Source organism: Convolutriloba macropyga, unplaced genomic scaffold (genome assembly GCF_964194025.1).
Source record: "Convolutriloba macropyga unplaced genomic scaffold, txConMacr16.3 SCAFFOLD_1133, whole genome shotgun sequence".
Lineage (NCBI taxonomy): Eukaryota > Metazoa > Xenacoelomorpha > Acoela > Convolutidae > Convolutriloba > Convolutriloba macropyga.
Genome location: NW_027449715.1, coordinates 1,618 through 28,974, shown reverse-complemented (window position 1 = coordinate 28,974; position 27,357 = coordinate 1,618). Strand labels below are relative to the sequence as shown.

Genomic DNA, 27,357 nt, shown 5'->3' with positions numbered 1-27,357 from the left:
AAAAAACACAATTAAGATTAATTACTTAATTGAGATTTAAGCCAAAATTGGGTTAAAAAGTAATTCTCTTACTCTTTAGTATCATAATTGTTAGTATTACCATTGTGCATTTGACCTTCTTTAAAGGGCGGTCATCGTGGCCTATCTGAGCTCAAGAAATAAACATTTCCCCGTTCCTATCATTTATTTAAAAAAACTAGAGGTCAAAAATTAGTGGTCGACTAAAACCGTATGGCACTGAATATATATACTCATTCCGCATGATAATTCTTTCCGCACGCATGTATTAAGATCAGGAAAGTAAGCGCCCGGGTCGAGGTTTGGTCAAGAAACAATGTAAGAATTGCGGTGAAGAGCGGTGAAAAAAAAATTTCACTGCAAAGCGCCCGCATCTTTTTGCGATCAATGCTGTAAAAGCAGCGAATTCTTGTTAGAATTGCGGTTTTTAGTAGTGGATTTTTGTAAGATTTGTAATTTTTAGCGGTCAAATTTTTATTTTCACCGCATTCACCGGATTTCTTACAAAAAAGAAACTGCCATACACCAGTTCGAGCCGGTAATAATCTCCTGCATATCAACAACTTTTTATTCCACTGCCCCATCTGTTACTTAGATAAATGTTATTTCTTGTGAATTTAAATAAGATTCAAAAAACGTTTTGATAGGCAAATGCGTTGAAATTTTGTAAAATTTGCGGTTTTTAGCGGTGAAACTTTTTTTCACAACTTAAGCGGTGAAAAAAACAATTCGCCGCTACCAACAAGAAGCGGTTAAAATAAAAACTTCACCTCTAAAAACCGCGATTAATACGAAAATTCACCGCAAAAAATTTACAGTGCATTTATCGCATTAAGCGCTAATAATCGCAATTCTTACATCTTTTCACCACATTCACCGCAAATCTCACATTTTTTAGCGATTTTTAGCGTTGACACCTCAACCCGGGCGAGGGCGAAAAAGTCTGACATGCTCAAACGCTGGTATATACGTTGGTAGTTTTTGCACTCCAGGTGTGCATAAATTGCGACAACTCTATTATTTTTAATCCTTGATTGATGTTATCGCTCTTTTCCACACGCCTCATGTCGGCTGCTTCTACTCTTCATGAATTATATTTGAAAAGAGTTTTGTTTTAACTGAGGGGTTTTATGAAATTATTAGGTCGGATTAATTAATAACAAAACGTAACAATTTAAAAATCGAATAATTACTAAATAAAACGTAGCCATTGAGATGACAAAGCAATGGTACAAACTGGTTCAAAAAATAGCAATGCGATTTGGAGATTAGTCGCCGATTTACGCATTGCTACTGTCGCTAAAATTAGCATCAATCACGTAACGAATTTAACTTCCATTTTTTTCAAATCTCAAAGACATCTATTTATTCAAATTTTGTCTGCAAGGTTTGCTTTGTCGCGGATTTCAGAGTACCTGTGGTTTTCAAATTATAATGTTGGGTGTCCGGATTTTTCACCTCTAATAGTTTCCCTCCTCTATCATTTAACCCCGATTATTTCACCCCTTCATCATTTCATCTCGATTATTTCACCCCTTTATCATTTCATTCCGATTATTTCACCCCTCTATCATTTAATCCCGTTAATTTCACATATTATTTCACCCCAATTTTAATTCCTGCTAAAGCTTGTGCAGTTGTTACTCAAAATAAGGTATATGTATGGCTTGAGAAAAAAGCGTAGGGTTTAATACGCAAAACAAAAGATTAGCAGGGTTTTGGGCGAAAGAGTTTTTGTTGTAGTCAGTGGTGAGGAACAGTGTGCACTGAATGAACACATTCACACACACGCATATGAACAAAAATTGTTGGGCTTCGTTAACAATGACTCCATCAACTGTTTATCAAAAATGTTCATCAACTGTTAAACAAAATGAAGTGAAAAATTATTATGTAAAATTGGGATTTTTACCTGAATCTTGAATTGTTTTTCCGGCTTATTTTAAACCAGATTGACAGCAAGTTTGTGACAGATCTCGTAAATCATTGATCGTAAATCATTAATTGCATTGCGCTTAGATTTTATCTGTTTGAAGTTAAACTTCAAACTGAGCATTTGAAAATGTGTTAAACTTAAAAGAAAACTTTATGATATAAATATATTTAAGTTCACCTTAGAAATTTAGGAAAATTGGCATCATACTTTGACATCATTCATTATTTATATATAAATATAAAATGGTGATTGCATAATACAACATAAAATTGAAAATTTATTGTTACCCGGAATCATATGTTAAGTGCCGATAAGTCAAGCTTTCATGACGAGGTAGTTCTTGCTACTATGAAAGGCCAGTTCTGGTTCTTTTGGCCTAAAAAACATCGTTTTCCATAATATTTTTTAAAATTCCCAATAATCGGCACAATCTTTTGCTATTAATCTAATTAAGTAGTTTCACTGTTCTGCAATTAATTGTTTTAGAGTTTTAGGGGCAAGCAAAATCAGGATTCCTTCTAATTTTAAATGTTTGGAATTTGACCCCTTTTACTAAGATCGAAGCCCAATCACGTGCGCAGCTCACGTTGTCTTTCACAAAACATTGGTTTCTCTTTCTGATGTCCTGCCATTGTACTGCTTTTATTTCTACGATAGCTTCACCGTAGGGACATTTGGCTGACGATTCGCTCTATGTGCTCAATCAGATTTTTCTTCTCTTTTATCCCAAGTTTAGCTTACCCGAGTGTTTTGAGGCAAGTTTGTGGAAATTTATAATTGCTGAATCGGGGCAAACTATAGTAAAACCTATCAAGGCTTCTCTTTGATGATTTTTCTGGCTTATTTTGACAAGATTTAACTATAGCGATGCTTCCGTTTTTCGTACTGGTAGTGAAAAAAAATCTCAGTATCAAGTAACCTAAAATTGGCAAAGTGAATCGTTATTTTTACGACTCACTATGTTTTGTGGGTCCCGTCCCAATCTATTTCATATTTGCTGTTGCTTTTTGTCTTGTCTTGCCCTTTCTTTTGATGGACCAGTTGGTCCTATCGTACTGTTGCCATATCTAATTTTTTTCAGAATTGGTCTCGAGGTTAAATGTATTTTGTGCTGCCTCTTTCTTTTCAAGTCAAACGTTGTTCTAAAAGCTGAAATATTGTCGTACAGATTAGCAGTCTGTAGATTGAGTTGATTCGCGGTGCCGATTTATTCAAACTTAGTGTTCCAATTTGTGGGTTTATTCGCGGAGCGAAATGACACTTAATTTTGATGCTTGTTGAATTTATATTCTGAATACAGAATTATTGTAGATTTGGCGAAAATTTGTTCTCTTTTTGAATGGGTATTTCGCTTATCGAAATACGCTTAATTTGTATCTCGTCTAAATTAAGGCTTTTTGCAGAGCGGAATCTAGTTCAAGAGAGAGACAACTAAACTGAATTGAGAAAATGAGCAGAATGATTCCAAATTAAGATTAACTAAAACTGATCAACAATTTGTTCACAATACTACAATTTCAATTGCGGCAACATAAAATCACGAGACAACATGAACAGACAAAAGATATCATATACAGGATGTAAACAAAGTTAAAATTGTGAAAACATAAGATTTGATCTTCAGAACAAGAACTATATGATGAATGAAATAATGGCAAATGAAAATGAACTAAATTGATTTAAATTAAAATGAACTTGATTAGCTGCACCAAATCAGTAGCCCCCAGACTAACATGTACTATTGTGCCACATTTCCCCCTTGACGAAAATAAATGACAAAGTTATTTATCAGAAAATTAATAACATATGTACTGGTTAAATAATTAATACTATAATGTTTTGAATCAGAATTGTTTCATTTGTTAAATGTCAACAGTTTTTTGGTTAAATGTTTTAGTCGCTATCACTTTCATAATATCTTTCGGCCTCGCCGACTGTCATCGATGATTCTGGTCCTTCGTAATTGGGCGAGACGTAGAATTTTGTAGGGTACGACTTTGTCGGTGAACATGGGCCGACTGTAAAGTCAGATTCGTTTTGTTGGGTTTGGGCAGCGGCTGTCTTTATGGCGGAGATTAACGATTTGTTTTGGGTTTGTTGTTGCTTGATGATTTGTCTCTTTTTGTTTCTCGCAATTACACCAGGACTGGATGTTGCAGGCGGACAAGTTTGTACTGATGTGACGGATTCATCTGATTTGGTAACCGAGGGTGTTGAACGTTTTCGTTTTAAAGGAATTGATGCAGCTGAGGCTTTTGTAGCGGATTTACGTTTGGGTCTGCTAGGTGGCTCCGCTATAACAATTGAAGTAGATGGCATCTCCATTGGCACCGCGAAATCACTTCTTATTTCGGCGGGTTGTTTTGGCGGTGCTGTTGTTATCGATCTTTTTGGTTTAGTGGGCATTCGTACCCGAAGAGCGCGTGTGACATTAGAATGCATAGAAGAAACCGTACTGACATCATCGGCTTATTCTCTGTGCTTCATGCGTTTTCCTCCCTCTAGCTTCTTCCCTACTTCTTTCGCGTGATGGCTGATCAGTTCCTCGGTTGTTTTTCCCGTTGGTATCTTTGGTCGTCGATTTGCGTAGACCTGTAGTTCGGTTTGATGTTCGGCTTTTGTACCAAATTTCGCTAAGTCTGAAATTCTGATAATTACGTCTCTTTTTCCTGGTTCTTTAATGACTGAGGTGAATGTATCCGTTTTTACTACTGAAGATCCAGGTGCCAACACGTCGTATAAGCCATCGATGCTTTTCTTTGATCGTTTCGTACGCGGTCTCTTTTTCGCAAGTCTTACTTCTAATGAAGCTTCTGTTCGTGGTACTGATTGTCCAACGTCTGTGTGGGGAATCACTCCTGATTCCTTGTTCGGGTCCTCGTTTTTTCTTTTTGTCGCATCTTTGCTCAGCCTGTCTTTGTTCATCTCAATTTCTGTGTCGCTGCGTCCTTCATTGTTCCAATTTTCATCAGCAATGAGTTCCTCCCATTGGACAGTCTCCAAATCTAAATATTTATTTAAAATATTTTTGTAGTTTAGACTTTTTGGGTCCAGTTTAGTCGTTATATTACTTAATGGAGTATTCGCCTTTCTACAAAAATGTGCCTCAAATGGTGATATATTAATAGTCTTTTGACGGCATATTCGGAGCTGACAATTTATTGAATTTATTGATGCTTTCACATTAAATTGATTTCGCGTCGCCGTTTTAATGCAAGCTAAGCGATTCTTTGTTGTCTGAATTAGCCTTTCAACTAAGCCAATTGCTCTGTGATCGTGTTTTGGAGCTTCAATTAACTGTATGTTATTTTGACTACAAAATGTTTTAACTTGTTGTCCCATTTGGCATCGAGCTTGATCCGATCTAATTGTACGGGTTATACCGTGTAGCAAAACATATTCTTGAAGAAATTTCAAAATATTATCTGCATTAGCTCTATCAAATAATTCTGCTGTTGGAAATTTTGAATATCGATCAATACATGCAAGAAAGTAAATCTCTTGATTTTTTTCATTATAAATTGGCCCTCCAAAATCAATTTGAATTTCTTCATTTGGAACTTTGCATAACTTTAATGGTGCCCATTTATTAGCAGGTATAAGAGATTTTAAATTTTTACCAACCTTGACACAGGGGTTGCATTTTGCAGTTTTTGTAGCAATGTCCCTGTGCATATATGGCCACCACGCGTGAGTTGCCATATCGGTCATCCCCCATGTTCCAGGATGAGTTGCATGGATGGCGTCCACGTATGCTTCTTTGATGGCATGGGGAAGGGCTATCCTGTCGTCGATGCAGACACATCCATTCTTAACATTTAGGTCTTTCCAGAAGGAATGTATAAAGGGTGATATCTGCTTGCATCGGTCCTCATTTTCGGTCAGGATGCAATCTCGTATCTTTTTCAGAATTGCATCCTTACTTGTAAGGCTAGCCATCAGGGAACTGGAAAAGATCTTTGAGAGAGCCAAATTGAAAGAGTCCAAATAAAGATCATCTACTGAAGGCGAAAAAACAGTTGTCGTGTCAGTGGTAGGGGTGATTGGCGTCGCGGGTACTGTTTGGGCTGATGACGGTCCTGCTTCGTCTGCAAATCGTACTCTTGAGGGCGTCGATTCTTTGACTTGCATCAAAGTTTCATCGTCGGAGTTTGATTGAGACATCATGTAGACTTTATTGAATTTGTTTGCGATTCGTTGGAAATTGTTTAATTCGGTAGCGACTGTTTGGTCGAACGATTTAAAGCAAAAAGCGAGTGAGGAATGTTAGCTGTCTCGATTTGAATATTGGAGTCTAAGTTATTTGGTGTTAATTCGTTAATTGAGTTATCATTATTCGTAATTGTAGACTATTCTGGATTTTGCGGTGCGAATTCACTGCATAATTTGTTAGAGGAATTTGAATTATTTGAGGCTCGTTTTTTAAGCGGATTTCGCGCTAAGAAATTGACGTAATTTTCTGCATTTAATAAGAAGCGTTTCGCACCGCGTTTAATTACATCCAATTTTGCTACTATGAATTGCCCGTCATACGTAGATATATTAACGGCTTTTTGTTGCGGGTCGCGAGAGATATAATCCACTAATCCCATTTTTGAGCCGCGGAGATGATAAATTGAAAAATCAAATGGTAGTAATCAATCTACCCAACGTGTCAATCGACTATTATAAGATTTGTTAGATCTGTTCTCTCTCATAATTGAGAGAAGAGCCCTATGATCAGTGATTACAGTAAAGGATTTGCCGAATAAATAACATTTAAAGTGTTCCACGGACCAGACAACACCCAAAAGTTCGAGCTCATTTATGCTATATCTGTCCTCAACCGAATTCAAGAATCGTGACGCGAATGCTACTGTATGCCAACCATTAGGTGTTCGTTGTTCTAATGCACATCCCAGACCTTTACGTGATGCGTCGCATTTAATTCGCGTTTCTAATTCCGGGTTAAAATGTTTTTTTTGGTAGTTTTGAGCAATTTGTTCTTTAATAAATGAGAACTGTTTTTCATGCTCACCTGTCCAGAGAAATTTTGTTTTTTTCTTAAGCAGAGGTCGGAGTGGGTAGCATAGTTGTGACCAATTTGGAATGAATTTTCCTAAACGGTGTACTGAACTCATAAACGATCAAAATTTTTTAAGATTTGTAGGTGCTGATAATTTTCCGATTGCATCCGTTTTATTTGATAATGGAGTTACACCTGATTGTGTAATATTGTGTCCGAGCCATTCGACTTTTTCTTTTGCGAAGTGACATTTTGCAAGATTTATTCGGAGATTTTCTTGATCTATTTTTATTAGACATTTCCGTATTAAATCGAGATGTTTTTCTATTCCACCTCTGCTCACTATCAATATATCGTCCAAGAAATAGAAAGTATTATCCAGACCTGCGAGAGTGCAATCAATAGCTTTTTGAAATTCAGCTGGCTTATCCGTAAGACCGTAAATTCCAGTTTTAAAGCGATATGTGCCAGTCATATCTCCGCTTACGATATTAAAGTTACAATGGCGGGCCGTATCACTGTGTAACTTTAGTTGACTATAAGCGTACTGCAAATCAAGAGTTGTAAAATAAGCAGTCTCTTGCGGCGCCGTTGACAGTGTTTGTGAAATCGTTTGAATTAGCGAGTCTATGTTTGGCATTTGATACTTGTTTTTGTGAATGGCTTTATTTAGAACTTTGGAATCTAGTGCTATTTTGATTGACTGATCCTTTTTCACTGTAATGACTATTGGAGAAATAAAAAATTGATCAGAACAATTGGTCAGTTTTTCTATATGTCTTTCGTTTAGCAATTTTTCAAGTTCATTTTTCACTTTCGGTTGAAGATGTATTGGCACTTCTTCCTTTTTGATGTGTTACTCGATAATTTTTGTGAAATTTTGAGTTAACCGTGTGATGTTTAGATTTTCCGATTCGTGAGAACGGGAAGCTGGGAATCTGGGAATTCTGGGAAATCTGGGAATTCCTTTGCTAACGACCTTTAATCGCACAAGTTTGATCTATGTTATTGACTTCTACATTCGGGCAAGGTTTCTGCGATATTTTTATGCCTAATTGATCAAAAACGTCTCGTCCGAGAATTGATGGGAAACCATCAGCTACGACCGTATTTTTTGCTTTCTGGATTTTCCAATGGTTGCATCGAACTGGCGTTTTCAAAGTGCCTAGAGTTTTTACAATGTCATTAGAAAAAGACTATAGTTCTAATGTTTTTTTCTCTGACCATTGTGGTTGCGGACAGTTATACATTATTTCTTTAGCAAGCGACATATTAATAATAGTGCAACCGCTGCCGAAATGGAGAAGCAAATCACAATCTGTATTTCCGATCGTTATCATCATATTTTTCAATGCTGCTTGCGGTGAATTAGCATTTTCCACTGTCGCAACGTAATTGTCGTCCGAAGAATTATAATCCGAATTAATTTGCTCGTTGTAATTTATATAATTAACGTTTTGACTTTCCTGACCTGAATTTTGATCTGTAGTTTCAGCAGTTCCGATATTATTAATACGATTATTTTGTTGTGTATTTCGTACAGTGTTAAGTTTTCGTCGACATACTTTTGCGAAGTGGTTGAGCAAACCACAGTGATTACATTTCTTACCCATAGCGGAGCAAACCTGGCGTTGCGTTGGTGTCCAAGACTAACCACAACCACGACATTGTCCAACTGATGCACGGTTCACTACTGTTTCGCCCTTTTTCTGCTTTCGAGAAAAGAACACAAATCGATCGAATGTGATATTTCGCGGACGGATAAAGGCGATCTCCATCATCTCCTAAAGTTTGAGGGTAGACAGATCATAGATATTATCATGAGGAAATTTTTGTGTTAGCAAACGTCTTCCCTCTGTACCAATGCTTAGGTATAGAAGAAACACACATTTTTGATCGCAAAGATTCCATGGCCGTTCCCCGCATAGTACTCCCGCTTCTGCTAACTTTTGACATCTTAACTCCCATTGCAACTTCAATTGACTGTTTCGTATCTGACGTTTCTCTCCGTTTCCATTGTTGAATCTTCAATTGCTGTTTCGTACATTGGTTCCGCTGGTAGTCGAACCGTCGTAGGTTTCGGTTGTAACAGCGTGTCCAATGTGATATTCTCACGTGCGAGGATCGCAAGTTTGACCTGGATTTGCTATTTTTCCCATCTGATTGGTGGGTCCGACGTTGGACGTTCCCAAAATGGTTCTATCGACAGTGGTGTTTTTCGAAGTTCTCGAGCTGGCTGCGCCAAGTCGTACAGATTAGCAATCTGTAGATTGAGTTGATTCGCGGTGCCGATTTATTCAAACTTAGTGTTCCAATTTGTGGGTTTATTCGCGGAGCGAAATGACACTTAATTTTGATGCTTGTTGAATTTATAATCTGAATACAGAATTATTGTAGATTTGGCGGAGCGAAAGTTCGTTCTCTTTTTGAATGGGTATTTCGCTTATCGAAATACGCTTAATTTGTATCTCGTCTAAATTAAGGCTTATTGCAGAGCGGAATCTAGTTTAATAGAGAGACAACTAAATTGAATTCAGAAAATGAGCAGAATGATTCCAAATTAAGATTAACTAAAACTGATCAACAGTTTGTTCACAATATTACATTTCCAATTGCGGCAACTTAAAATCACGAGACAACATGAACAGACAAAAGATATCATACACAGGATGTAAACAAAATTAAAATTGTGAAAACATAAGATTTGATCTTCAGAACATGAACTAAATGATGAATGAAATAATGGTAAATGAAAATGAACTAAATTGATTTAAACTAAAATGAACTTGATTAGCTGCACCAAATCAATAGCCCCCAGACTAACATGTACTATTGTACCACGAATATCTCTTCAACCAATCCAATAGCTCTGCGATTGTGTTTGTCGGTTCAATTAATTTATTTTTTTGTGTCTACAAAACCTTTTTATTTGCTGTTTGATTTAGCATCGTGCATTCTGTTATTTAATTGCGCATAGCACGCCATGTAAAATTTATAGAAGTATGTGTACCTTCTTTAGGTTTTCGTGTTCTAATGCTTCACCGGTTAAAAATCTCGAGCAGCCATTGATTCCGGATGAAGAATAACTTTCTTAGAACATTTTGATATAAACCGGACAGCCGAAGTCCATTTAGTGGTTGATATTTAGAGAACGAAAATGATGGGGGGTTAGTTTTTTCTAAGTAACTTTATGCAGCAATTGCATTTGGATGTCTTTTGCAGGTTATTCTTGTTGATGTACGGCTTCAGGCGTGAATCTCATGTCCAGATTGTCCCAGCCGCCTGCGTCTTTGCAGTGTACGGCGTCAATGTATGAATACTTGATTCCAATACGGATAGAGATGCCATTTTCGATGCCGACACAGCCGCTTTTCACGTGTAAGTCGTGTCAGTAGATAAGTATTTTCTCGCATTTCTCTTGTTGGTCGATAAGAATGCAATTCAAGACCGGGTCTTTTGATGTTAGGCTGGCGAGAAGTTTTTTCGTATCAGTTTTGGAGATTGCGCATGCGTCACTGTACAATTTATTGCTCGTTGTTGGAGTGTTATCTTTTGTCGGGTCTGGTGTAGTTGGTGAGATCCTTCTTGTTGGTGGGGGGGGGGGGGGGTTGAATCTGATGGTCCAGCATCGTCTACGAAACACAAGTTTTTAATGTTTGAAATTTTGAAAATTCGATCAGTGATTTTAATGATTCCAGGTTAAAGAAATCAAGATTGGAGTGTATTGTCCATTTGCCTAAAAAAGGGTTTTTGATGAGTGCTGTTTTTTACGATATTTTATTTAATCGAACTACTGGTTTTCGAAATCGAGTTAATTGGATCAATTTTGTTGTTTCAATTTTTAGTTTCAAGTTAAAAATGAGCGCTTAATCAACAATTGTTTTGTGGTGTTTGCTAATTTTATTATCCGGCTCTGTTTTTCTTCGTTTGGCGGTGTAAAAGTGCATTGACTCGAAGTACTCAAAAGAGAACCGTTTGCGCTACCTTAGATGGAACCTTTTTCCAGTAGCAAATTTTCGTCATCGTATGAAGTTTTTGCGGCAGTTTGTCGAAATTCTCTCGATATTTAATTCATCGGTCTGAGCTTCCATTTTCAGCTTGTTATATGAACGATTTCAAAACTTAAGGGTAGCAACCTGTTCAATCAACGACTTAGTCTCTTGTTAAATTTTTTATTAGATCTGTTTTTATTAGATCGCTCAAAATTGAAGGGAGGGCTCCAAAGTAACTTGGAACGGTTGTCCATATAAATAATTGTGATTAAGTTTCTACAAAAATGTTTTCTCAGTTTTTTTTTGTTCTGGTGACGGCGTGATTATGACCATAGCCGCTTATGGTGCTCGATGCTCTTATCTAATTTCCACCTTAAGTAGCCTCATCTAAGTTTACATCTAGTTTCTTGTTTCGTGTACGGCTCTGGTCCTGGTGGTCTAAAAACATTTCCCTGCTTAATTTTTACTCACTTAGTTTTTCTCGAGTATTAGGCAAGGATGCAATTATGACGTATTTGACGATAATTGTTTTGTTTTGCCAACAACCATTCTATCAAATATTTATAACTAATAATCTTCAAAGGGCTGAAAGCTAAGACTGAGAACTAGAAAAAATATTACATAACGGAGATGCAATTTTTTCTGAATCTTGAAAGTTTTTCCGACTTAAACTTCACCAGATTGATAAACCTTTTTCTTTACCCTTTTTTGCCTCATCATCAGCTAGGTAAGCTCCTCTAGTGATTGAAAATAGCTTACCCTGTAGTTGCTAATGACAGTGGAATGGTTTTCTGAATTTCAATATCACGAAATAATGCAAATTTGCCAATGAAATTTGAAATCTTTTTCAAATTTCGGTTTATTAATGTCATGTTCCTAAATTATAAATCCCTATGAGCCAATGAAACTTTTTAAAGAGTGAATCTGTTTTACTGGATTGCCTCTGGAGACAATGGAATTGTTCTGAGGAAAATAATGTCGCAAAACTAACAGTATTTCTTTAAAATTTGCAACTGTTTTCAATTTTTTTTGTCTATTCTAAGTTTATCGACCTTTACGGGCCAAATGAAATTTTAAGTCTTGCAGATGTGTTACTTGGTAGGTTCCAGAGACAAAAACTTTTTGAACGTTTTAATATTGCGAGTTTGATGTTTTCAAATATTGCGAAATTGAAGTTTTCAAATTTTGAACTTATCAATTTTTTTTGTTTTGGCCATTTTTCTTGATTTTTACAATGATTATTGGCCAATGAACATCTTTTAAGACGTATGCTTAAACAGATTATTGAGTTTTTTAAACGGAAAAATTTTGGTCTTCAGGGTTAAAGCTTCAAGATTTTTAGCATTGATTATAGATTTGTTTAATTTGTTTGATTTTAGTTTCAACTTTTGAGATTGTTATTATTTTGGTTGGCATTTTTCAATTAATCTACTTGTCAGGTACAGTAGTACTTCTTTTTTAATTCATTTGTTTGGATTCTATACGAGGATTGTTCCTGCTACGTTTTTAAGTTGTGTTTCATGTCTGTTTCTAGTCGTTTCTTGGTCTAAGTTTCTGTTTACTTGATAAAAAAAGTTCTTTGATTTGGAGTTCAGTTTATAAATCATCTTTAAGATCAAGTTTTGATCATAACGAATTATGACAGGCAGAAGCGCAGAGACAAAAATCGGCAACAAAATAACAAAGAATTATCACGTTCGATGAGAGCACTAAAAATAGTGAACGATCAATTTCACAAAGTTAGTGATTGTACAAATTTTGCGGCCCATTTTTTTCGAATAGTATTGCTTTTCCGAAATCGTTATAATTTGCGTGACCAAATCTGGTCTCATCCAGCACAAAAAGCAACTGAACTAAACTAATCCCAGTCGTTCAGTACAGAAAGATAAATCAAAGAGCTTCGAAATTAGTTTCATGACTCAAATTAAATAGACGAATGGTCAATAATTACTCCTAATTGCGCTTTTTGGCTTTTTTCCATTATTTTCCCCGATTGTTCCCTATTTTGGCGTAAAATCGTCCAATATCAATCTGCTATGTTTGTTGCTATGAATCTGAATTTTGCGAGTATAGCGTAATCTATATTGTTGTTTGACCAATTTACAAATTATTTGACAGTTCACAGACTAGTCAAGGCGTCACATTGACGAGATAGGGTTAATTATTGGGCCAGCTTCAAAGATTGATTTTCGCTACGTTAAAGATCCATTTCCTTTACGTTAACAGATTACAGCCCATTTTTCGAAACGTACTTCCTTACTTAATTTAAAAGATTCAAAGCAATTTTATTTGCAATCGTATCGGAGGCAGCATTTTGCATACCAGACGAACAATTTATCGAAAGTGGCAACCTTGATAGCATTTTATCCACCAAACCAACACTGGGCGTTAAGCATGAGTAACCCCCAAAATATGCAGAGATCCGAGTCTGTTTGCCGGAAATTTATTGCCCTACTATTGGGCTTGACTTTCTATCTGGGCGAAGGAGTTAACTACTCTCTACTAGGGCCGTTTTTCCCAATAGAGGCTCGCTACAAACACGATACGTCGACGACATTTGTTGGTGTGATTACTGCCTTTTTTGATGTTGGTAATTTATTTGCAGTGTTTGTCTTCGGTGGAATTATCGATCGGCAGAACCAGAAATTTTTCTTCTGCGCTGGAGCATTTTTGTCGGCTGCTTCTAATTTATTGTTTGGTGCAATGGGCTACACGCAAGGTTGGGTAATTTTTGCTAGGCTATAAACCCGAGGAAAAACGATGCTAATTATGTTTGAAAATTGACAGAAACAGACGTATGTTCAAGATCGAAGGAAACCACCGAAACCGACAAAAAATTAAGGCTTTGATATTATTTGGTGAAATAAAACCAACGAAAACCGACAACTTTTCATGTTTATTTTGAGCAAAAAGCTGAACTTGGGACACGCTACTCGCTTGTTCCCCTAGTTGTGGCCTCGACGTAAGAAAAGGCCACGGTCAATTCGGTAACACGAAAAGGCCATACTGGACTCATGAAAAGACTTTAATTCACTGTACTTTAATCGTATTGCTGGACCGTGTATTTATAGTCAAAATGGCAGAGCCCAAAACTGAACTAAGTCTGCAGAAACAGAAATATGAGCAAAACTCTTGCAAAAATATCTTTGGAAAGTTATGATTTTTCGAAAAGATTCGCTCTGCCTTTGCTATGTGGTTATTAATGACGAAGTTCAATTCAATGTCATAAGGCTTTATAAGTCTTCTCATATGCATTAATCTTGTCAAGAAACTTTTTAGTGATATGAGTACGTCTGAGGTGGTAACCAGAGAAATAGTAAATCTTCTAAGGATGGGATAGTTTTTGACCAGTTTATACCACTTTTGGTATTTTGGTCTTCCTGGATTTTCGCAAATGTTTCAAAAAGGCTGAAATTGCAGATTTGAATTTACATTTGTTCAATATAATATGGTCAAGTTTGTTTCTATTTAAAAACGAAATCGAATCCATTAGACTTAATATTTTAATGCAAATTTAATTCGAGCATCTTATCGAAAAAAAATTTTTCATCTAAGATTATTAAATCACACCGAGAGTATTACCACCTATTACCTCGTAAAATTGTTATAAAACCTTACTCTCAGAAAAGCTTTGGAAAAATCCGGCATTTCCTAAAATTGGCTTTAGAAACGGTCATTATATATATATATATATATATATATATATATATATATATATATATATATAATGTACTGAAGTGTGCTACACATAGTAACACTGTTTGATAATATTAGAGCTATTTTGAGAATTTACGTTATAGTGCGTGAAGCACAAACTGGAATTGGACAACGTCCATTTTAACGTGTGAACAAATTACTAAGTAGTTTTAAATAAACTACTTTTTTAAGATCACTAACTTAAACTGAGAATACCATGACGTGATATGGTCACGTCGTACAGAGAACGACAACTTAACCTTGGTAACTCTGTCGACACTGCTATCTCTATCCAATAGGTTACTAGAGAACCACGTGTCCGCAAGTATAAAAGGAGCTTAGCTTGCACGCTCAACCACCAGCACAATTTGGTCCCCGATAACTTCTGATTTAAATCATACTCCCGTATTGCTACCTTGCTTAAATCTCAGCTTACTTGAGATAGCTTTTAACTTAGAATATTTTTGACAAGTCCTTAACTAAGAAGTCTCTAAGTCAGAAAATATTAACTTAGCACGATTTTGGAAAGCAGGAAATGTCAGCTTAACTTCTCTAAGTCATAAATTATCATCTCTTAAATTCTATCTAAGTTTCAAGTTAAGTTAGAATATTTCAACCTGTGCTAACTAGTGTTATCTCAATCTTAATAACTTTAACTATTCTATCCCTTAGTGCTCGGTTCATATTTGATGCTGTTTAACATAACTTATTAATTCATATTTGCAATTAACTTTCTTTAATACTTAACTATATACCAAGAGTAGAACTAGGGGTTGAGCTCTCAAGTTATACAGGTGGTCCCGCGGTTAACCCCGTCGTTTGAGTATCTAATGTACGGACTAGCAGTATAAATGGTGGTCCCAGAGAGGATATTTCAATTTAACTTGTTCACTTAAAATAGAGAGGATATTTCAATTTAACTTGTTCAACTAACATAGAGAGGCCATTAGACTAACTTGTGTGATTTAACTATTCAAAAGGCTTCTCACTTAACTTCTTATTTGAATTTGATTTAAACTTTTCCTCTATTATTAATAGTTTTAATACAATAACTTCAGTCTTTTAAGCAATGACCAGTCCTGGAGGTAGTACTCCTCCACCTGCCGTTACTCCCCCACCTGAAACTCCCATAACACAACCAAATCATTCACTTGTATCTTTCTCAGGTAATGATCCTAATCAGGACGCCACTTCTTTTTGGATTTCTCTTGAAAACAAAATACTCTTTTCACTGGGAACTAGGCCTACAGCACCCGCTGCAAAAACTAGCTATGATAAAAGGCAACAATCCTTATTCATCTCACTTTTAACTGATACCGCACTAGAATGGTTTTAGAGCGAAGTTACAGATGCTACAAATTGGAATACTTTAAAAGATGAATTTATAAAGTTCCTCTATTATTCTTATATAATCAAACTATATGATGATCATATAATACAGACTGACTTCATATTTACTACTGATTCACTTCGAAAGAGAATACAAAAAAATAATAAAAAAGAGAATACTTGCAAAATAACTTCAAATAATATACTCTTAGAATAGAAAAAGAGTAGAGAATACTTGATTTTTCAGGAATTTTCTTCAATCCCTAACGAATTGATACCAGTCATTAGGAAGAAACCTTCAAGTGGTTGGCCCGATTACAATACACAATCAACTTCTCAACCTCAATCTGGAGTTAAACAACTTGACCGACTAGTACAACCCACAACTCACGTTACCCCATCTACAACTTTTCTCTCACTCATCAAGATTTCAGCAGTACAAACTCAAGCAACTAGTGCAAATTCATCAACAACAGTTACATCATCTAAACTGAGAACTCAAACCGCAGATACAATTTGAAAGAAACAACCACGTAAACACTTCATTAGAGAGACATTCAGCCCGGCGACACCGCTAGACATAAATATACCCAAGACAAACAGTACGGTACCCAATGTCTTATCAAACACTACAACTACTCAGTCGTCACGACCAAACTTTATTAATCTTCATCAGTACACAACTACCCCACTGCAAGACCGACTACAAAAACAACATCAAGCTGAGATACAAGCTAAAACCCCCGCTTTTAGTGGACACCCAAACTACTATTCGAATTTAATCTAACAGTTGCAACCCAATATCAACAGATTCAGTCTCATTGGTTACTTGTCGCACAAGAAATCTTATCTACTAACTAATCACACTCTACAAGGAAAAACAATACAAGTCCCGTTTGGCAATATTACAGCAAATCTCACTCCTCAGCTTGATAACTTCACTTATCAAGTAAAACAAAACTTTCTGACACAAAGGCAACGCACCCAACAGCTCGAACAACGGATTACTGAGCTCCATCAGGAGATCGCAAATCTGAAGCTTCAACTCCATATCCTCCTCTCTTCACGTTGAGCACTCACGGAATGGAATAGATAAATTTGTGGTTGTTGATGTTCAGTACTTCCTTCATTACTTCTTCCTCTTCTTTCTCCGGCGGTGAGGAAAATTATTGGTTTAATACATTCGTTTTAACGCTTAATTATTAGAGTCAATTTGATTAATTCTTCGATCAAACGCTTACTCGCAATTTATAGTCAACAATGAGTCGGTTCTTATCATCAAATAACTGATTTTGTTCCCAATAAAGTTATTTTAACTTCGAAGTCTGTTCCATCGAATTCAATAATCTATTTAATGTCTTACAATCTTTCAGTAGACGTTAAGTATTTCAAAACATATTGTGATTAAAACTTCGAAAACGTTCTTAGTTGGAAGTAAATTCTATACTCCAGTGTCAGTTCATTGGACATTGAGTTACAAGAAATTATCTTATTCTTGCAAGATAACAATTCCAATAAATTTGTAGTTTATTTTCATCAAGTTCCTGAGTACGATTTATTTGAAATTCTAAAGCTTATTCATACAGAAGAAAATCTTAACATCAATAATCTAAATTTTCGACCGCTCACTTAATTGAATTAATACTTTAGTTTTGGTGATGACCGAATTACGGATCTATAAATCTTTACATACAATGTTACAACATTTCCTTAACAGATTTTTTGGATCGCCATCCGCCATTTATAGTTTAAATACTATTTGAACTTTGCAGTCAATTACCTTCAAGGATTAATTTCTCTTCATTCTCACCATTGCTAATGACACAAAAGTTGAATTACTACAACATTCAAAATGAATACATATTTGGAAGGAGGCGCTGATACCGAATGGTTTAGAGATTATTGCCAATTTTCTGAACATGTTGACTCTGCATGGATAAACTTATCTAAACAAAATATTTTTAACGATAAAGTTCACAAAATCTCTGATTTATTTTAACCCGAATTTCAAGCCGAAGTTATTCTATTTCTTGAAAAATTAGAACAAAGAGATATTGTTATTTATTTTGAATTGAAGACAAAAAGCAAAATTAATTACTTCATGAAGATAATTCAAGATGTTCAACCAAGTTTAAACATTAATTCCTTAAATTATAACTTCAAAGCTTACTCCGATTATTTTTTTATTCAACAAAACTCAAATAAAGATGAATTACGAAACTTCTTTCTTTATTTGGGCAGTTATTTGAGCAACACTAGCCCTCATGGTGTTGTGCGCAGTCATTTTAATATCCTTATTCATTTACCTTGCTTGTAATTATAGACCATTAAATAAACCAGCATATTCCTCAACTTATTACCCAGCTTCAGATGTATAAACAAAACAACTTTTATAGAAAAACTTCAAACGGTCAACTACGACGACCACCAAAAATATTGGACATATTATTTTGTAAAGCTTAGTATCTCAGGACGTCGTCAACCCTTCTTCAAGAGAAAAACTCAAAAAACAAGAAGCTATGATGAACTTTAGAACTCTAACCAAGTAATCAATCTCATAAACATTTAATGCTTAATTATTATAAAATTAAGCTAAATAATTTATTCAATTATGTAAAATTTGATGTTTTGATTATTGACCGGGATGGGATGTACTGAAGTGTGCTACACTCAGTAACACTATTTCATAATATTAGCGCTATTTTGAGAATTTACATTATAGTTCGTGAAGAACAAACTGGAATTGGACAAAGTCCATTTTAACGTGTGAACAAATTACTAAGTAGTTTTAAATAAACTACTATTTTAAGATCACTAACTTAAACTGAGAAAACCATGACGTGATGCTGTCACGCCACACAGAGAACACCAACTTAACCTTGGTAACTCTGTCGACACTGCTATCTCTATCCAACAGGATACTAGAGAACCACGTATCCGCAAGTAAAAAAGGAGTCTAAAAATGCAAGTATTAAATGGTCCCCGATAACTTCTGATTTAAATCATACTCCCGTATTGCTCCTCTGCTTAAATCTCAGCTTATTTTAGATAGATTTTAACTTAGAATATATCGTGACAAGTCCTTAACTAAGAACTTTCTAAGTCAGAAAATATTAACTTAGCACGATTGTGGAAAGCAGGAAATGTCAGCTTAACTTCTCTAAGTCATAAATTATCATCTCTTAAATTCTATCTAAGTTTCAAGTTAAGTTAGAATATTTCAACATGTGCTAACTAGTGTTATCTCAATCTTAATAACTTTAACTATTCTATCCCTTAATGCTCGGTTCATATTTGATGCTATTTAACATAACTTATTAATTCATATTTGCATTTAACTTTCTTTAATACTCAACTATATACCAAGAGTAGAACTAGGAGTTGAAATCACAAGTTATACATGTGGTCTCGCGATTAACCCTATCGTTTAAGTATATAATGTACGGACCAGCAGTATAATATATATATATATATATATATATATATATATATATATATATATATAACAGTTGAAAAAAACATCGCACCGGTCAAAAGACCAAATAAAGAGGTTTTTCCTAAAAATTGAAGTCGAAAACGATCATTTCCTGTTATTCATGCAAAAATTCAAGTTGATTGCAATAGGCTTCCTAGCAATATAACCTCCCTATTCAGTAACTCGCAGAGATAGCCTCCAAGATAACTTCAAGTTTTTCCATGACTCATCGGGTATGGAATCGGTAGTTGAGAAATCTCCGGTTTTCACACATCAGAAATTGTCAGTATCGTCGTCTTATTCTATCCAAAAAGGATGAAAGCCCTTACATTTTGCTTGTCGGTTTCGTAGTTTTTGTTCGATATTTATTATAAGAGAGACTGGGTATTGTCGTTTTGTATACGTAAGAGAGATTCAATGTCGTCATTTTTTAAACATAACGTACATTCCCTGTAATTTAGAGAAACACGGTGAAATTATTTATTCTGGGTTTTACAAGCAGATTAGTTAAGCAAACTGAACAAAAAATGGTCAGCATGTTTGATTTTAAACGTAACTAACCGTCAAAAACATTGCTTATACCTTACAAGAGAGTATGTCAAAATTCAGTGAACATGAATTAATCAACAGAATTCACATGAAAGTTCAACAAGTAGGTTACAATTTTGAATTCAAAAGTAACCAAGAAATTTTTATTTGTTCAATTACTTTCGTGAACAAGCTAAAGAAGAATTTTCAATAACTTTCTACATTATTTAAGGGGTTTTTACTGTGTCAGAATATCTTTCTTACATCCAAATCCGAATCCTTCTTACGTTTGAAACCGACAACACCGAACAAGCCCAACGTACTGAAGTTTTCTACGTTCTTAACCGAATTTCCGAAGATGTATCTTTTCGTCGTTTTTTTGAGTCTACTCAACTAGGGATATGGAATTTCGCCCATACCTGTCAATTTTTAAAACTTATTTCAAGCTTAATTTAAGAAAGAATTCTCACAATTTGTTAATTTTTGTTGTTCAAACTTGACCCAACTTTGCGTGTACCTTATTCACGTGCTGAATTGCAGGCGGAGGGTGGCCTTTCATAACAGTGTGTATGATGATCAGAGCTGTGAGTGGTGCTTGTTGCTGCATGATATGGTCCAGTGGTCTGGGTTTACTGCTACCTCTCTTTCCAAATTGGTCGGGAACTGTCACCAGTGCCCTTCAGTGTGTTTTAGGCACGGGTTGCGGTCATCATTACATAGTTGTAATTTCTATCAAATAAAATGGTTCTTTTAGAAATTTGGTTGCCCTAAAGAGATACTGGTTAATGTTTACCAATTTATAGTTTGAGTTGCCATTTTTTCGAAGAAAATATTTTTTTCCCGCATTCAAGTAGCTGTAAATTATTTTTACCGATTTCTAATGAACGCAATAAAGGGCAATTTTTGTAATCATTGGCTGAAAAATTTGAGTCAAAGATTTGTAGGCGAATCCCAGTGAATGGAAACTTGATACACCTTGATAAGACATGCATGATATTTTAAAACTTGAAACATATTGCCAAGAATTTGAAATGCCAACACTTCATGGTAAATCTTGAAAAGACCTTGGTAAGATCTTATCACGATCAACAAAGAAAATTTCTCGATAGCTCTTCACAGAATCTTGACAAATCATGATAACATCTTTTATTATCTTTGATCGCTGCTCAATGTCTCTTGTCCCCACAAAAATCTCATGTGAACTCAAAATATAAAGTAAGGGTAAAGTGAATCAGTCCCAGTTTTCAGGCTTGAAAACCTGAAAATTTAGAATACATTATAGATAACCCACAAATAGGCTCCAGGTTACCTCTTTCGGAAATATAAAGCACAAAAAATCTGTGTTCACTGCGGATTCTTATCATTTTGTTTCATATCAGGATACCCAAGGAAAGTCCTTGCAAGCTCGTACAAGTCTTGATACTATCATGGCAAGTGTCAACTTAAAATCTTGGCAAGATTTATCAAGTTTTAGTATGTTTCTTATCAGGGTGTATCAAACTTTGCTTCAACACTTATATGTGTACTTCAAAATCCAACTTACGCAATAAAGTACTCAAGTGTTCTTCAGAACTCTCTCTATTTAAAAAATTGCGTAATTACAACGTAAAATGTACTATTTTTTTTCAAAACTTTTAAAAAGTTATCATTTGTCGAAAATATCTGGGCAATAAAAAATTTGCTTCGGAAAAAAGAAAACAGAAAAAAAAATTTAAAATTATGCATTTGCTTTATTCTAATTAGTTAAAAGTTATGGGAGAGGAAAATTGTGACAAATATATTGGCATAGTTGAAGAACTTACCTGAAATTCTGCCAGTGCTCATTTTTTAACAAAAAAAATCAACGGCGTTTCTGTTTTGTTTTTTAAGCTCTGGAAATGTAGGATCTATTGATGGAGTGCCCTTAAGAGTGCGTCATGCGGACCTACAGTACCACCCTTAGCGTTCTTTTCGTAATTGTCTATTATCTATTAAATTTTTGACCAATTTTTGCTTCGAGTAGTTGCAAAAATTGGCTTCAACTTTTCATGTTTTTGTTTCATACCCCACCCGCTACCTATGTGATCAGTCTACTGCTGCTGATAGCTAATGTGAGTCTTGATTAAGTAGTGAGTCTTGATGTAATTAATTTTTATACTCTTTTTTTCTGACTGTTATAAATGGAAAAACTTTCAGAACTGTGGTTTACAGAGCGAATTGAGCTGAGTTTCACCCTCAGTGATTTTTTTATGGTTTTTAACAAGTTGAAAATTTTTTGCTAGAAGGTCAGTTTCAAATTCTAGCTTCAATTTATTTTTTTTTCTTCCTTTAACCAATTTAACAAGCTCTTGTTGTGTTAACTGTCATGATCTCTAAAACAATCTGGCAAAAAATTCCAAAATTGTCTAAAAAAGTTCATATTAACTCAACAAAAAATTAAAAATTCATTCAAAAACTTAAAACAAAATTAAGTTTTTCTGAGTAGAACAATATTGGGCATATTTTTCTGCACATTGGTCTTTAGTAAAAACTTGTATATTAAAAATCCTAAAAATGAATGAATGAAGCCGTAATTAGATTAATTTATCCGATTGAGGAATCATTTCTGTCCATTTTATTCCATAATGTTTTGTAGGTTAGGTTAATTATTATTCTGATACTACTGTGTTCTAATTAACTTGTTAAGCAAAAGTTTCAACCATTTTTTGATGTCGGCTACAGATTGCAAACCACTTACATCAAAACTAGACTAACCTAGAGGCGAAAATTATCAAAAACGGTTCTCTTTCTTCTTTGTTTATTTTTGTTTTAAAATATCAAATTTTCATTTCAAGTTGTTCTTATTTATTTCATTAAAGGTATTAAATAGGTATTAAATCAACCTCTCCAATAAATGATGTAACAATAAATGACTCAATTCAATCAAATTAACAATGATAATAAGAACGATATTACGCATTACCGGAACCCTGCGTTTGTTTCCACTCAACAGGTGTGGGTCAGATGATTGGACCGTCTCTTGGAAGTGCCCTCTACTCATTAGGTGGATACTCTTTGCCATTTTTCGCCTCCGGATTGGTGGAGCTTTTCTTCTTTTTCCTCACTTGTCCCCTTTTGCCCAACACGGTCATGAATGTGGTCCAGACCCCGGACAAATTGCAGTCCAAAACTTTGGGCACTATCGAAGAAAGTGGGAGTGGATCTGAGACGATCGACAAGTCGACGCAAGAATTGTTACCGAGGTCAAATCGAAATGAGAATGATGGTGTAAAAGATGAAGAGGAAGACGAAGAACAAGGATAGGAAACTTTTCCTTAGTATGTTTTTGGGATCTGAATTTAGATTTGTTTGAACCCCCCCCCCTGCAACCACTGTTTCAATGAATAAACTATAAGTTGTTATAAGGCACTTTTCTATGTGAGAAATAGCACGTGCGGTGGTGGGCGTAAAAATTATATGCCTATTTGAGCGGCGGAAACAGGATAGATAATTTTTGGCGGAAGTTTGAGCTCTTATATCCTCTATTAGAATAATAATCCTCAATAATAATCCACACTATATATTAGTTACTGTTATGGAGTGCATCAAATCTAGCCACTCATGAATAATGGGAAAATGGGGAGTGGTATGATTATTGTTTGTTCGAAAGGGAAAAGTTCCCTTTCCGATTAAGGATTCATATATCTGATGACGCGGCCTCTCATGATTGGCTCAATGCTTCCACTAATTGTCATGTCAAGCAGCATTGGTTTCATAGAGGTCACCTCACAAGCAATCAATTAAAAAATTCGTTAACAATTAGTTTAACCATTTTTTTTGTTCGCAGTAATCATTTATCTCCACTTACGAGCGAGTAAAACCCTAGTCTAGATCTAGAATTTATGAAAAGACCTAATAATTCCAGGGGGTAAATATTGAATGAAATTACACGGTCGAGGACTCTTGTTAAAGTTGAGGCTAATTCTTTTCATAATTCCTGCCAATTCTTTCCTTGGTTCGAGTAAAAACCTTTTTATAGATATTTTGTGTCAAGCAGGGTCTTTTCATAGTTATCTTGAGTCGAGTAAAAGTCTTTCCATAAGTCTCTTGCTTCATAAGTTTTATTAGCAACTTCAGAATCCTTTTTGAAAAATTCTGCGGCTGTACATACAGAAATTCGAATTTGTAATCGAAAAACTGATGGAGACCATCAAAAGGAATTAATTGACCTATATTGAATTTTATGGCATTGTGTAAGTTGGCATTGTGGGTTTTTTGGGTTATTGGGTATTCTTGCATGGAATTACTCCGTAACTGTGCAATTTATTTCTTAAAAATTGAGTTTTAACTTCATCACTAACTGATTGCTTGCAATTGATGAGGTGGCCGTATCCCCGTACCTTAAAATTTATTTTGGAATCAACGGAGACACATCTGGGTATTATTTTCTCCTTCTCTCTTCAATGTATGCTATTGGATCCCCATTTTTTGGAGCCCTTGTTGACAGAGGTCACGGGGGGAAGATATACTCGTATTCTCCCATCTTTGCCAGCTTTGGATTCTTCTTAATGTTTCTTCCGCTGGTATGGAAACGAGTTGAATCGCCATTTTGGTTACTCGGCTTACTTGGTGTTCAGGGTACAAATCTTGTTCTTATGAAATTTAGATCGAAATTGAAGAAAACAGTGCAAAGAAAAAATGAAAGCAACTGTGGTAGCGTTGCGCTTTCTCCAGATAAAACTTATTCGAACAATTTTCGCGACGTTTCTTTTACTACTGGAGCTTTGCATATTACCTATCAACAAATAGCAGCGTATAAATAACGTTATTTGTTTTTGCGAGCAGTATCCAAAATCGAACTTTTTATTTTTATCCCACATCAATTATGGCTTGACTTTTGTACATTTCAGAACGTTAAAAACTTATACCTAGTGTTTACGCTTTTAACTTGCAGCTCCATTCAAAACTTAACGTGGATTTAGTTTCCCGGAAATCGTGCTAACCAAAAATGTCAAGCATAAATCAAAAAATGGAGAAAATATTTTTTCTCCGCCTTTATTTCGGTTTTTTGAGGATGGAAACAAAATAACAGTGAAAAGCTACCCAAGTTGAGGTCCCAAGTTGAGGTCCCAGTTGAGGTCCCAAAGAGTTGAGGTCCCAAGTTGAGGTCCCAAAGATAAACACACGAGTGGGTCAGCAGTCTGCAGAGATCGAAAAACGAAGGAAAGTCTGAACATGAACGTATGTAAAGCTAGGACACTAACGCACTATGTTTTTGTTTTAAAAAATAATATCTAAAAGATGAGTTATAGCATTCTTACCCCAGAGTACCAACTCAAGTGGCAGCCTTCAATGCTCAAAGCCGAAAATCACTTGACTTCAAAATAAATAGCAAAATGTGGAATACGAAAAGAATTGCACTCAGTCTTTTGCATTGTTTTTGAAGCTTTTACTTCTTGTGCCGAGGTTAAAAAAACATATTCATGTTTTTCAATCTAAAGGATGGAAAAGTCTGAAGTATATGATATTTAGCGAAAAAAAAAGATGTTTTGCGATTTTTTTAAGTTCAGACAATGTTATTCAAAACTTTATTAAACAGTTACAGATTTTGAAGAAGTACATACAAATCGAATAAATTATGCTAATATCAAGTATTCAAGTTATATGAAGTTGCAGTTTCTCTAACTCTGATCGCATGAAAGTCTGTACATGAGCGCACAAAATTCTGAACATGAAAGCACAAAAAATTTTGTGAAGGCACGAAATTCTGATGAACGCACGAAAGTCTTAATGTGATAGCACAGAAGTCTGGGGAAAGCATAAAAGTTTGATGAATGCACAAAAATGTGAATATTAGCGCACAAAAACCTGCTGAACGCACGCAAATCTGGAGATGAAAGCACCAAAGTCTGGGGAACGCACGAAAATCTGTCGAATGCAAGAAAGTCTGATGAACGCACGAATGTCTGAACATAAACGCAAAAAAATCTGGTGAACGTATGAAATTCCTAACAAAAGCGCACAAACGTCTGGTGAACACACTATGATCTGGATATGAACTCACAAATTTTAATAAGCTGCACCTATGATTTCAATCAAAAAGTTTTTTTTCTACCAAACAAATCAATTTAGATCTTTTTAATGTATATTTCGATATTGTTTTCTTGTTCTCCTTTTTATTCATCATTGGGTAAAGATTCAATGTACAAAACATTAACACGTTAGCACGTTCGAAAGTACAGACTAGAAAGTATACCTTAAAATGCTTGTCTTTTAACTGTATATTTGATCAGGTCAATCTGAACTACTCTATTAGTAGATTAAATACACTAATAATTTTTTTTGTAAACGTGCAAGTCTCTAAGCATCAATGTAACAATCATTTTTTAAAGCATAAAAGATTTTTAAGCATCAATGTAACAATCCTGAAGAAAATTTTTTGAATCGTCCTAGAAGAAAGCGTTCTTGTAGTATATATTTATAAAAAACGCTTTTTTCTACATTACTTCAAACACTTTTATTCTTGTTATATCTTTTGACCATATCATAGCCGCCCATTCGAATTCGTGACAACTGAATATAGAATCACACACAATGATCAAATCTTTTTTTCTCAATGATATTGCATTACAGAATTTCATTCTCACCTCATAATCAAAAACATCGCAATTACGTTTAGATCTATCAACCAATAGGAGCGGATATCAAACTTTTATAAAAGCTGGTTGCCCAGTTGCATGAAAATAGAAAACTGAACTAATATAATATAATGTCTTCTTGTTTTTTGTGTGTTTGTTGCTGCTTTTTTAGCAGGTGAAACTTCATTTAATTGCGTCCACGTGAAACTATTTTCGGGTAGGAGGTTAAAAAAAATTTTTGAAAGAAATGCTTGGGCCGAACCTCGTTTGTTAGAAAATTAGCCGTTCAATTATCTAAGAGAAATTTAAAGAAATTGAAACTGTCTGAAAGTGAATAAGGTGACGTGACGTAGGGGTTGGCATTTGAATAATCCCAATACGACTATGAAAATGGTAGCCTCTATTCAGGATTTTCCAAAATGTACCTCTAAGAACAAATTAAAACTACGGATTTCTTGTCCTACTTAAAAGCAAAGAAAAACTGTAAAAACTCAACAATTTTTTGTTGATTTATGTGTGCCATGATGTTTTTTATTCCTTTTTTCTTTTCTCTCGGAATAGAGTTTCTATCATAGGGCATATATATTTTAAATTTGAAACATTGAAATTTGCAGAAATGGCAATGCATGTCAAGAATCAAAATGAGAACAAGATCAAAAAAAGAACAAATTTCAAAAGGTCTGACTGGTGGAGCGAGTTTTGTGACTGGCCAATTGGTGTTCGAAAGAATGGCATATGTTATGGGCTATGACGACAACAACAAAATCAAAGGTGCTGTCTAA

General features: G+C 35.0%; 1 protein-coding gene across 1 annotated transcript; it reads left to right on the top strand.

The window, feature by feature from the left end:
* LOC142355267 (MFS-type transporter SLC18B1-like) lies at nt 1-27,357 on the top strand. Its single transcript, XM_075407475.1, has 8 exons — nt 1-202; nt 1,486-1,672; nt 13,070-13,670; nt 20,520-20,672; nt 22,951-23,256; nt 23,632-23,717; nt 24,320-24,575; nt 27,254-27,357. Exons 3-8 carry the CDS (start codon nt 13,346-13,348, stop codon nt 27,355-27,357), a joined length of 1,230 nt encoding a protein of 409 aa, XP_075263590.1. The 5' UTR covers nt 1-202; nt 1,486-1,672; nt 13,070-13,345.

What these genes read in the sequence shown, in the direction of transcription:
- LOC142355267 (XM_075407475.1), top strand. Translation starts at nt 13,346, where the DNA reads ATGAGTAACCCCCAAAATATGCAGAGATCCGAGTCTGTTTGCCGGAAA. An exon ending in AGAGGAAGACGAAGAACAAG is followed by an intron (nt 23,257 to 23,631) that starts GATAGGAAACTT and finishes TTTCCGATTAAG; the next exon opens with GATTCATATATCTGATGACG. An exon ending in CGGCTTACTTGGTGTTCAGG is followed by an intron (nt 24,576 to 27,253) that starts GTACAAATCTTG and finishes AAATTTCAAAAG; the next exon opens with GTCTGACTGGTGGAGCGAGT.